Here is a 12,817-nt window from a genome sequence, read left to right on the forward strand (position 1 = left end):
GGAATTAGATATTTTTAATTATTTATAAGCATCATCTTACCTTACATGTCTTGCTAAGTTCCGTTTCTAGATGGCTTTGGCAGGTATTTTAATTCAGAATTAATTTCAGCAATACATGCCATTACATCTTCTCTTTAAAATAAACTGCTTTTTCTCTTTTCCTCAGACAAAGTATGTGGGCTAAAAGAGCTGCAGCGTCTCTGTTCAAGAGATTTCATGGACACTCACAGGCTTGCTTTCTACTGTATGAAAGTTAAATCTGAGTAAGGAAGGCATTTTTCCTGTCCCGGAAATCAGCATAACCAAAACCAACGCTGAGCTAATGAGAAATGTTTCTTCCATGTGTTCTGTTTGGCAGACACTGCAAGTCATATCAAGGAAACACGTGATGTTTATAAATACAATATGGCTCATGTTGTCATAACCTCTCAATGACAAAAAGAGCATTAGAAAAAGCAGACAGAAAAACAGCAGGAAAGATGAGATTTGTATCATTTGGAAGGTCTCTATCAGATAATAGAGGTATTAGTGTTTGCTTTTTCTTTTTTTCTTTTCCTTCCCAAAAGAAAACAAAGTTTTATAGTAATAGGATCAGTAAGGCGAACACATGGCAACTTATATAAATGCTTTCCTATAGGCAATCCTAGCACTAAAATGCATCTACTCAATTTATTGCTTGAATTCTTTTCCAATAAATACTTTTGTTCTAAATACCTCTACGTAGTTCAAGGAGCTGTTATATTTTTCTAGCCATAGTATGAACAAATGTAATTCTGGCAGCATTTGCAGCTTTGTGTTTATTGATGTTAAGATCACAATCCCATGAAAAGAAGTTAGCTAAACACCTCAAAGAAGCTGGACGTATGTTTACAGCTACTTTAAGAACACAGAAGGGTGATCCTACTTCTATTATCTCTATCTTTCCTGCAAGCCACTTTGACTTTCAGGGTCCTTGAATGCTTTAAATACTTGGGGAGCTGTTTGAGGGGTTTTAGCACTTGTAGGGATTTTTTAAGTTCACAAATTTCATCTAACTCTAGAGTGTTGAAATATTAGCAACATGCTAGCCAGGCACTTTCAGGGGCAAAATGAAAAGATGCTGCTGTTCAATTTCATTAATAAAAGCTATTCAGCACAACAGCTACCCAACTTATCAAATGTTTGTCTTATTTTATTGTATAACTCATCTTAACTCGTTCCCTCTCACTTTGGCAGCCCAAACCCCTATTGCTGCCAGGAACATCACTGCCTTTTTGCCATTCTAACTCCTAGATGTGGTTTCCAGGTACCCCCGCCCCTCCAACTCAGCTCTGATTCAACTTGCCCTAATTGTTTTTAGTGGAGAAACAGTCTCTAAAAAATGTCCAAATCACCCCAAAGTGTACCTTGATACAACAGCAGCCACAACAAGCATTCTTTGGATATTCTGGCCTCATCCACCAGCAAAGGCCGGGAACAAAGCACTGGCCTGATAAGGTCTTGTACAAGTCAGAGAACCAAGCAAAACCATGGTGGGTCTAGGCCATTTTAAAACAAAGTGTAACCCACAGACTTGAGGACAGGTGGTTGGGAAGAGAAAGGCTGCCAAGCAAAACAGCCACTGGTTTGTTATAAAGTAAAAATTCCCTCACTATTCTCAAAACTGGCAGACAGATGAAGCCCAAAAACTACTGCATAAACCAACGTTATTAGTATCCAACTGTGACATCAGGAATGCAGACAAGCTGCAATGACAGAAGGTGGAGATTATAATTTAGGATTCTTCCCATTTTAGCCACTCCATAAAAGGAAGGTCTAGGGAATGAGGACATGCACATTTGGTGGGGGGAATCACTTCCACTTGGAGTCACCAGGGGCTCACAGCAACAGCCCAGGATAAAAGGAGCTGTGACACTTCCAAAGGAATTCAATTCATTCAGCAACATACAAAATCCACTGTAAATTCTTTAGTGTCATCTACTGATTTCAATCCATGCACCTTCCTGAATGTGAGAAGACGGGCAACCTGGACCCTACACCTAGTAAGTCTGAGAAAGCCTCTTCCCCTTCAAGTCTACGTAAATCACAAATCACATTAATTCTAACGGCATAGACCAGCATGACTGTGTACATGCATTTACACTGGAATTCAAAACAATGCCAGGAGAATAAAAAGATCATATAAACATTTGGATGCAAGACAGTATTTTGTCAGAAGAAAGCATTATTGTACAGAGAGCTAGAAAGTGCTGTAAATGTTACAAACTCAGGCAAAGGATAAATGAAATGTAGCAACAAGATGCATTTTTCAAAAGAAAACAACTGCTACAGATTATCAGCATACATTTTGGGAAAGGAGTAACAAAAATCAGAAGAGCACAAACACAAATATTCAGGGAGATGGCACTATGTGGCTACTACCTCTTGCTTGACTACCATTCAGCACGGCTGACCTGTCCAACAAACCATGCTCTTCAAGATGTAAATGGCCATGGCACAGTATCTGCAGGCAAGTAAGGAACTCCAAAGAATCCTATCTGAAGAGAAACTGTCCTTAAGAGATTGCTTAGACTGCGCAAAATCCCTTTTTTTTCAAACACAACCGATTCAGAAAAACACATGAAACAGAAGACCACAAAATCAGAATTAATGGACATGAAAGCTGAGCGGTTTGATAGGAGATCTGAATCTGACAGATCCCACATTCCTCTTGCACATTCTGAGTCTTATTGTCCATATGGATAATACTTAATACTTCGAGTGTTACTGCCAATTCTTATACAGGTCTTACATCTGTTTGGTAGTTAAAACAGGTGTCCAAGCTGGCAGCTAACATTATTTTCTGAGATTATTTTGGGTCTGCTACATGGAAATGATTATAAATCACATGGATAGAAGCCTGAACATCATCAAACCCAGGGATAAAGGTTTCAAAGGGACAAGAAGGCAAACAGTAGAAAAATCTGCAAAGGCAAAACTTTTCCAAACCTCAAAAAACTAAAGCTGTAACTCACATATGGCAGGAGATACAACCACACTCACAGCATCACCATGGAAAAATGTACTTACAACAGTTAACTCATCATATTCTAAATAGTGTTCTTTCAACCAGTCTGACAACAAATTGCTTTCCTGTAGTTTTTTTTGAAACAGTTAACCATGATGCAGAGCAGAGTTATTCCTTACTTCCCACTGTAATGAATTTAGCATTCATATATCACATGAAAGAAAAGAACATCAACTTACCTAATGCAAAGATGCATAAACACAAAAGGAGGGATGAGAAGCAAAGGATTTTCCACAATATTTTGGGCACTATGCAATACCAATACGTAAAATGTACATGTTTCTCACTGCCCCCACATTTCCATCCCCTTTAATCTGATTTGCTAAGGAAAGAGTTATAGATAATCCATCTGCTTATTGGTGGCTGCCCCCCCCGACCTACTAAACTGTGAATATGCAGGCAAATTTGAACCAGATTTAATCAAAGTGCAGAAACCATTAGACTACTATGTCCCTACCAAGAGATTTGTGAGAAGACCCTGCAGTACTTCTGCCGAATAGAAGAAAAGTTGCAGTGTGTGCTCCAGCTTTTTAGACACTGGAGGATGAGCATCAGAGAGAGCAATATTACAACTCTCTACTTTGGAAGAACCTCCGTTAGGATCCAAGTGTTTCTGCAAAGGAAGAACCCAACCAGAAGACATACATCCTTAGACAAACAGGTTTCATTATTTCCAGAGCTCAAGAAATCACTTGTTTCCATGCTCATAACTTTGAAGTGCAGAAGTTCACAGAGATCAAAGGGAAGATTTTTAGCATGTTTCTCCACAAAGTCCCTATGAACATCCTGGCTCCGATTTCACCTCTCAGACCAGAAAGACTAGAAATTTGCCAATGCAAAGGAAAGGCCATATGAGAAAATAACTGCTTTGTTGGAGGCACAAAAATTAAAAATGGCACCTAAAAGTACAATATTTTACCATGAAACCACCACTTCCGCTAGGGTAATCACTGTGTCACCATTATTCCTGAGTTATGACCAAAGGAAGATAACTCAGCCATAATCAGGAGATGTCAAGTGTGTGTATCTGTCATACAATATATATTTTAAAATGAGAAATAGATATTATTACAGTTTTTGCACAGAAGCAGCACCTGCGTTTAGAACAACCCTGTTAGGCAGTAAATGCCTTGCAGAGGGCCAAATAAGTAATCTTTACTTTTGAATGTATGTAGCTAAAACACTAATTAGCCATATCTGAAAACAGGCCTAAGAACACAAATAAAGCAGCAGTAGCTATATTCAGCATCCATTGTGCATGGAAAAAGAATAGTATAGCATAACTTTATAAAGCCACAGTGAAATAGTTACATGAGTTAATGTCATAATGGATAATGATATTATGCCATGCCTTCAAATATGAAAGAGATGCATTGACTACATCCTATTATTGCTACAGGAATATAAACATAATTGAATAATTTCAGGACCTTAAAGAAGACACTAAAAGCTATCATAGAATCATAGAATGGTTTGAGTTGGAAAGGAGTTTAAAGATCATCTAGCTCCAGCCCCCTTGCAATAGGCAGGGACACCTTCCACTAGACCAGCTTTCTCAAAGTCCCGTTTAACCTGGCCTTGAATGCTGCCCAGGGATGAGGCAGCCACAGCTTCTCTGGGCAACCTGTGCCAGTGCCTCACCACCCTCACAGTAAAGAATTTCTTCCTATTATCTAATTGAAATCTACTCTCTTACAGTTTAAAGCCATTACCTATCCTAGCTAGACCTATCACTACATGCCCTCATAAAAAGCCCCCTCTACACCTATCTTGTAGGCCCCTAAAGGCACTGGAAGGCTGCCATAAGGTCATCTTGAAGCGCTGTCTTCTCCAGGCTGAACAACCCCAGCTCTCTCAGCCTTTCTTCATACCAGAGGGGCTCCAGCCCTCTGATCATATTTGTGGCCCTCCTCTGGACTTGCTCTAACAGGTCCAGGACCTTCTTAGGTTGAGGGCCCCAGAGCTGAACACACTGAGCTCCCTTGGTCATGCTCCTTTTGATGCTGCCCAGGTATGGTTGGCTTTCTGGGCTGCAAGCACAAACTTTTGGCTTATGTTGAGCTTTTTGTCAACCAACACCCCCAAGTCCTTCCCATCAGGGATGCTCTCAATCCAGTTTCTGGTCAGCCTTTTTATGTGCTTGTGATTGCCCTGACCCAGGTGCAGGACATTTATTGCACTTGGCTTTGTTGAATTTCATGAGGTTAGCACTGTCCCACCTCTTGAGGCTGTCAAGGTCCCTCTGAATGACATCCCTCCAGTGAGCTGACTGCACCACAAACTTGCTGAGGGTGCACTTGATCCCACTGTCCATGTCACTGACAAAGATGTTAAACAGCACTGGTCCCAGTACTGACCCCTGAGAAACACCACTTGTCATTTATCTCCATTTGGACATCGAGCCAATGACCACAACTGTTTGAGTGTGACCATCCAGCCAATTCCTTATCTACCTATCACATCAGCCATTTGAAGCATGTCTATTTGTTCTCTACTGTTGTGTGTGCAACAGTACAAATGATCAAGTAATTAGATTTCTGACCTATCAAAAGGATATTTCATAATTGAAGTACATAAGAGAGAGGTGGTTGAGAATAGTGCCTGTAAATAAACTATTGCAATCTTTCTAAAATAATGAGGACATAACTATTTAGGCAGCAGAAGTGCTTACATGAAATATTAATAATAAAGCAGTAAGCCATACTCAGAATTGGTAACAGAACCAAGAAGCAAATCAACAATTAAGCAAATCACTTCACAGGAAATTTTCTGCTCAGTTGAATCAGCTCTGGAGCACACATAAAAGCCACAAAGCAGGAAGGACAGTAGTGGTATTCCCTTCTGGCCCCATCAAGCTGATTTGGTTGTACCATTTCCTGGGTACAGACCTAGGATGGGTGGGGAGAAGATGAGGTTGTTTAATCTCATCACCACCCCCTGCTGCAACATTAGCTGTGGGTAACATACTGGAAGAGGTGCTGCACAGCTGCACCTCCTGCCTTCTTGGCATCAAGGTGGGAGATAACAGTCCAGCGAAAGACTGGGACAGTGACAGAGAGAAATCGAATATGTTTCAAAGGCTTTCTGTATAGTCTCCCAATACAAAATGTTTACTTGAAAAAGCAAATATACTAGTCTTTGTTCGTATAGGTAGAAAATTTTAGAAAAAGACAAAACCATTTACAGCACAATGGATATTTATCAGAATTTCCTATTTGAAACCATCATTTACAACATGTGTCAACAGACTCCAAGGAAAGTACATCTATCTGCTCAGCCACTGCAAACCGGTTCGTGCTGAAGCCTTGCTGGAGTGAACTAACACCAAGCCATACTTCACCGTAAAAGGTTTGAAAACATGAAATAAGAAGTTGTATTAACTCTGAGCACTGTCTGTATCTCAAATAAGTAACTAAAAGCTACGTTTTGGTTCACATGCTTTAATCATTGTAAAAGAGAACAAAAAAAGTTAATGCTCAGGGCAAGTAATTGGAAAAAGCAAAGCAGTTAAGAAATATTACAGTAAGCAATATCAATTCCCTCTTCTGTATATGTACCATACATATATGCTTGATTTTATGATTTGTTTTGTACATACTACAGTTAAGAATTTAATAATATAGCATAAAAGCTAGAGGAAAGAGGAGTACAAATGCAGCACTAGTACTTACCCTTATATCTCCATTTACAGCTCTGGAAGTGTGATTAAACGCGTGTGCAGGATCTTTGTTGTAAACTTTAAGGAAAGATCGGTCTTGAATATTCCTGGAATCAAAAGAATCAGCAATGATAACAGATGAAAGTAGGTTTTTTATTAACTTTGTTGCCCAAAAGATTCAGGTAACAGACAAACAGTAGGTCTGCAGCGGACCTATAAGAAAAACCTAAATGCCATAACTTAGACACACACAAACAAACAAAAGCCTACTTTGATTCTCTTTCCCATGGGAAGTATCATTCTTATGCTACAACTCCACACCCATAAAAATTAGATACTGTTAAGTTTCTTTCAAGATCTTGCCATAGAGTGAAACACTTTGAAGACAATAGAGCTTCAACATTTACACAGCGCTCAAAAGGATTTAGTTAATATTTACATGTTTTATTGTGCACTCAGCCCACGTGAATTTTTGCTATTCTGAGAAGCAAAATATCAAAAGAAAAGCAGTCTTTCTAACTGCAGTTATTCTTCAGGCAATTCTAATTATCAGCTTGTTCACAAACCTGAAAAAAAATGCACAAAAGCTAAAAATTCAGTAGCAAATAAATCCTTCCTCTAAACTTTATCTATAATAAACACAGGTCTTAAGGAAAAAAAAAAAAAGGAATTACAAAAACAAATAAACAAGCAAAAGTTTTAATGAAAGCTACCTCACAAATGGTTTAGATGGAAAGCCAGAAAAGAGCATTTTTGTTTTATTAGGATCTAACACTTTGTCATTGATTAGCAAATTTTTCAGCTACTAGGAAATGGTTAGATGACAGTAGTTTTCTGCTTTGTTTCAAAACCTACCTTCCAATAATTTTACAGTTTAAACACTTGCACTGAGTCCTGCTGATTTCTTGTTCACATTTAATCAGTAGCAAATCCAATCTACACTCACTCACATCCTTTCAAAGCTATGATTCCTTTCATTTCCCAATAGTGATCTCTAGAGAATTTACTTACACATGTGACTGAATTCCTTTCCTCCAGGTGCAGCTACAAGTCTACTGAACTGATCTTAATCACTGGGATTATCATTTAAAAATGAAGGAAAAGATTCTTGGGCAGGTCTAATTTCTTTCTTACAATGTCATATTACAATCAGTGATTGCTTTGAATGAGTAGCTAGTCAGAACTTGTGCTGCTGTGTAGATGTCAAGCAGTTATTAAATAAACCCCACAGCATAAGAGACAGATCAGTGCCTTCTGTTTAAGAACTGTAGGGCTGATGAGAAGTTCAGCATTTATGAGTGTTTTCTTGTAGGCTGCATAGGAAAATAGCTACCTTGCGGCAAGTTCAAGTTCTTCAATTATTTATGGTAACACAAACCGTTTTCCATCTTGCATACGTGACCCTTTCACTTTGAGACTTGCACTGGGATTCTCAGTTACCATTTTCTGTCTCAGACTTGGAAATACGTTCCTTTCAATACAAAGCAAGTTCCCTCATCTTCAGTTCAAGAAGCAGTACATTATTCATTTAAATAAATTGTATCTGCTGTCTTTTCTGTCTGACAGCTATGAGATGGTAGCTCAACTAACTGAAGTTTGTTTTAAAAGCATTCTCCAAAAATATTTCTTGTAGAAACATGGCACTTTAAAGTAAAACATTGCTGCAAGGCAAAGCACCAAAATACCAGGCATTTGATCTCTGAGGTGAATTCTATTTCACCTCATGTTGCTATTCTAAGATAAACATTGCTGATAACAGGTATATATGACTGTACTTTTATTATTACTATTATTTGCGTTACTGTAGCTCCCAGATATCCTTGGCATGTTCAAAAGCCTCATTGATCTGTGTGTGCTGTACAAACACGCCAGGAATACCACCTCTTCACCAGCTTACAGGGTGAACAGAAGACAAAAGAGACAACAGGATAGCTGCAGAAAGATAAGGGAACAAAAAGAAATGAGAAGCCCATAGTGTTTACAGCCAGAAGAGCAATAAACAGATTGTAGGACCACAGGCATGCTCTGAGTAGGCAGTGTAACACAGGGAGAGGGAAGGAGACCAATGCAGTGGCTTTGCGGATGTCTGTGGAGGACACCTTCCAAGTGTATTAGAGGGCTGCCCAAGAGAGAGCTTGAAGGCAGTTGTTTGAATTAAAGATACCTAGAATAAAAGTTGGCATTATTTGCCAAGTGGAAGCTGATTCTACTTGGTACTGAACAAGAAATGAAAAATGGCATTGAAGAGGGCTTGGAGGAGCCTTCATAATGAAGACAAGTAGTTTATATTTAATGAGATGGAAAAGATACAGCCAGAGGACAAATGAAAAGAAAAAGCATGTAAAACAGTCTGCTTATGAAACTAGGAGAATCATCTTTGTTGCTTCATCTGAATGGGTGAGAGTGAACAAGATTACCTGTGTCAACTGCTCGGAAAAGACCATTATAGCAGTTGCTATTAAAAAGCTGATGAAGTTGCTGAGTGTTTTCTTCAGTATGGGTAGGAAAGACTACACCATAGGGATGTTATAGAGAAAAAATCTGAAGTCTACACTGGATGTAGAGACTTGAACCACTGTAAGAAAAGGGCCAGGTTATGGGCTTAAGTAAAAAGATAGTGCTTTGTCCCCCGGGATTAAAAATATAAAATAATAAAAGGAAAAGGACTGTGATGGCCTAATGAAGGAGAACATAAGCTAGGCTGAAACTAATCATCCGTGAGACTATATTAAAGAGAAGACTAAGATATTAGTTTGGACAGAAGAGGTAGGATTCATGTCATCTAACTACAGACATTCACAGTTGCTGGGATTTCCCTAGTGAGAAGGGTAGCAGAACTGAAGAAGGGAATTTTGTTACGGAGGAAGTCAGCTGGGTCATGGGATTTCCTCTAGAAATGCTCTACAATACAGGCATAGGAACAGAGGAAGCAGATGTTGAGACTGAGCCAGGTCTGAGGTTGGCAGAGTGACGCCTGCAATGAGAGCAAGACAAAAAAAGGTGGAGTGGTATTAAGATAATCAACAACCATATTCTTGGGGGCAGGGAGGAGATGAAGTTTTAAACTGTTAGTCTGAAACCCAAGGGAAGATGGAGGGATAAAGTGAGACACGAGGAGCTGATGAGCCAGATGACGGTTGGCAACAATGCAATTTGGCAACAGAGAAATAGTAACCCTCATCTTGATTCAGTCATTTGATCTGATCTTGTGAATAGACTGATGTGTAAGAAACTTGAGTACCTGATGAATGATGATGATACAAAAGAATCAGATGGGTCTTAATATAGGCATTACAGTGGCCAAACAGAGGTGTGGGGGTCTGCAAAGCAAGGAAGATAAAAACCAGAAACTGAAACAAGCTCGCTAATGACAAGACACTGGATAGACAGCATGAGGAGAGCAAAGCAGAGGTAAGAAAATAGGGTACAGTACTGTTCAAAGACTGAGGAATGGGAGAATTGGAAGTGTCAAGGCTAGAAAAGCTCCAGCTTGCTCTTTTAACTACAAGATATGGAGAAGCACCTCAGCCATATGATCTCCAAGAACAAACAAGGCAGCAGTGGACAGTACACTTCTCTTACTTTCACATCATTTTTTTTGCACTAGTGGAAGACAGGGGGAGAGGAAACACCTTTTCTGCTTTCTCCTTCATTTTATGCTCCTCTGTTCAATTCTTTTTAACATGTAACTTCTTATGAAAAGGATGTCACAAAGGACTAGCATATTTCCTTGCACAGATTTATAGAGTGCAACATGTCTGAGGTGTGCCTGAGAGCTTTGCTGCTGCATGACTTGGGACTTTCTAGGGACTCTGAGAACTTGGTCCTTCTGCTCATAGAGCACAGACATGAGGACTGAAGAAACCTGGCTAATTAAGCTGCTGCACTTCCACAGAATAAAGGATAGAAATTTGCTCCCAGATGTTAGTCAGATGATCTACTGACCAAGCTCTAAATTTGTGAAGTGACTGCATTAGTTGCTGCATCCTGACATAAAACAGGAAGGTGGTGGGGCTGCTGCAACAGGGGTCACCAGTGCCACACATCTTTGGCAGTGCTAGATGATGCATAGCTGGCACTCTTGTGAGGATATTGGTGACATTGATGTTTGTAGCTTCAGGTTCACAAGGATCAGGCTTTGCACTCCCAGTAAAGAAAAAGAATAGGTTTTTTGTAATTGTTTATTTTTTGTTCCATATTTTAAATATTTACGTCCCAGTTAAAATTCAATAAAATATTAAATATGTGAACCTGTTTATACTATAAAAATATTTGAACAATGTACTCCATTTATCAATGCCTTGTGCAACAGATATTGCACCTACAGCTGACGGCAGTGTCAGACCAGACCTCCCGTATTACTCAGATACCACTGAACATGCCTTCATGTGTCAGGCCACTCTCTGTCAGATACTTATCATCTCCACTCCTTTTTATTCTGTAAGTGCACTACAGAAAAACCCATCCCAAACCCAACAGCTGTAATTCTATGTTTACTTACCTCACATCACACAGTTCATAGTATATGTTTCTGCTCTCATCCTTGATGTAAATGGCCACACTGGGTGATTCCAGCATTTTCATCGATAGCTGCTGGGGGAAGGCACTTACAAAAAGGGCACGAATTGTATCTGTGCTTGTGATTTCGTTCGGCATCCTCAACTGCTTTGTTTCATCTCCATACTGAAGATACAAAACACCTACAAGCAAAATATGATATCACGTTACATATTCTTAAGTGCACACTAATGATCTGGGTTTCAAAGTCCATGTGAAACACTGACCAAGCCCATGAGAAGCGAAAAATCAGCTCACATTCTTTACTCATAAATCACATGCAACATTTTCCTTTTCAACACACTATTGGCATAGAGCACAGAACAGTGATATGGCTGTACTTCGATAAATACGCTTGCCCAGTTCTGCACTTTGCTGACAAGCCTGTTCTTCAGTTAGATAAATCTGAAGTTTACCTTAATAAGACTAAGGGAAAATCCCAAATACACCAAATCTGCCCTGTAGTGGAAAGTGTTAGTAAATCACAAGGTACTTTTCTTTAAAGAAGCTGAGAAAAAATTTTATTCTCTTATAGCAACCAGCTTTCTTTAAACATAAATTGTACATTTTAGCCTAACACCCAAAAACACCCCCCAAAACCAGATGTTCATCTTAGCATGAGGAATTTTATATTCACAATTCAATATGCATTATCTCTGAAAGCACACTGTGCCCTTTCTGGGCCATCTCAGCTGTCTCTGTACAGCACTGCATTGTGCCAGGAAGAAAGGCCTTCACTCTCTTGCCATCTGTAAGAGTTGGAGCAGGTATAGCTTCTATGGTGGTTTAAAAAAACAATGAAATGGCAGATCACAGAATCACAGGGTGGCTGAGGGTGGAAGGTAGCTCTGGAGGTCATCTGGTCCAAGCTTCCCACTTCAGCAGGGACACTGACAGCCACTTGCCCAGGACTGTGCCCAGACAGTTTCTGAGTATCTTCAAGGAAGGAAACCCCACAGCCTCTCTGGGAAACCAGTGCCAGTGCTTGGTCATCCTCACAGTGGAGAAGTGTTTCTGAATGTTGAGAGGAAACCCCACATAATCCAGTTGGCCCCCACTGCCTTTGGTCCTGTATCAGGGCATCACTGAAAAGAGCCAGTCTTCTTTGCGCCCTCCCTTCAGGTGCTTTCATACATTGATTGAGCCTTCCCCTGAGGCTTCTTTAGGTTGAACCATCCTTGCTCTCTCAGCTTCTCCTCTTAGCAGTGATACTTCAACCAAGTTAATCATCCTTGTGGCCCTTCAGTGGACTCTCTCTTGTATGTCCATGTCTTTTTGTACCAAGAAGGCCAGAACTGGACACAGCACTCCAGGTGTGGCCTCACCAGTGCTGAGTAGAGAGGAAGGATCACCTCCCTCAACCTGCTGGCAAAACTTTTGTCTAATGCAGCTGAGGATACCACTGGCCTTTGCTGAAATGGCACATTGCTTAGTGTCCACCAGGATCCCTAAATTCGTTTCTGCCAAGCTGCTTTCCAAATTGATTGCCCTCAGTATACATTGGTGCATCCACTTTGCAGAAATTTAGCAGCCCAGAATGAGATGGAAGAGAAAAC

General features: G+C 39.9%; 1 protein-coding gene across 18 annotated transcripts in view; it reads right to left on the minus strand.

The window, feature by feature from the left end:
- The window catches only part of KIAA1217 (KIAA1217 ortholog), a 371,859-nt gene that overhangs the window by 68,683 nt on the left and 290,359 nt on the right, over positions 1-12,817 (minus strand). For 17 of the 18 annotated variants that reach the window (XR_009725177.1, XM_061351553.1, XM_061351543.1 and 14 more), the window contains 2 exons: positions 11,206-11,404; positions 6,718-6,811 (listed from right to left, as the gene is read on the minus strand). Coding sequence is in view for 16 of the 18 variants with exons in the window: in XM_061351553.1 (XP_061207537.1) it covers positions 6,718-6,811; positions 11,206-11,404 (293 nt within the window). In the remaining 2 variants the exon portion in view is untranslated. Of the gene's footprint in view, positions 1-40; positions 335-6,717; positions 6,812-11,205; positions 11,405-12,817 lie in introns of those variants that run through there. The other variant, XM_061351621.1, reaches the window with a different exon arrangement.

The sequence above is a fragment of the Neopsephotus bourkii genome, unplaced genomic scaffold (genome assembly GCF_033783945.1).
Source record: "Neopsephotus bourkii isolate Nb327-2 ecotype Australia unplaced genomic scaffold, CSIRO-AGI_Nbou_v1 NB_53, whole genome shotgun sequence".
Taxonomy (NCBI): domain Eukaryota; kingdom Metazoa; phylum Chordata; class Aves; order Psittaciformes; family Psittacidae; genus Neopsephotus; species Neopsephotus bourkii.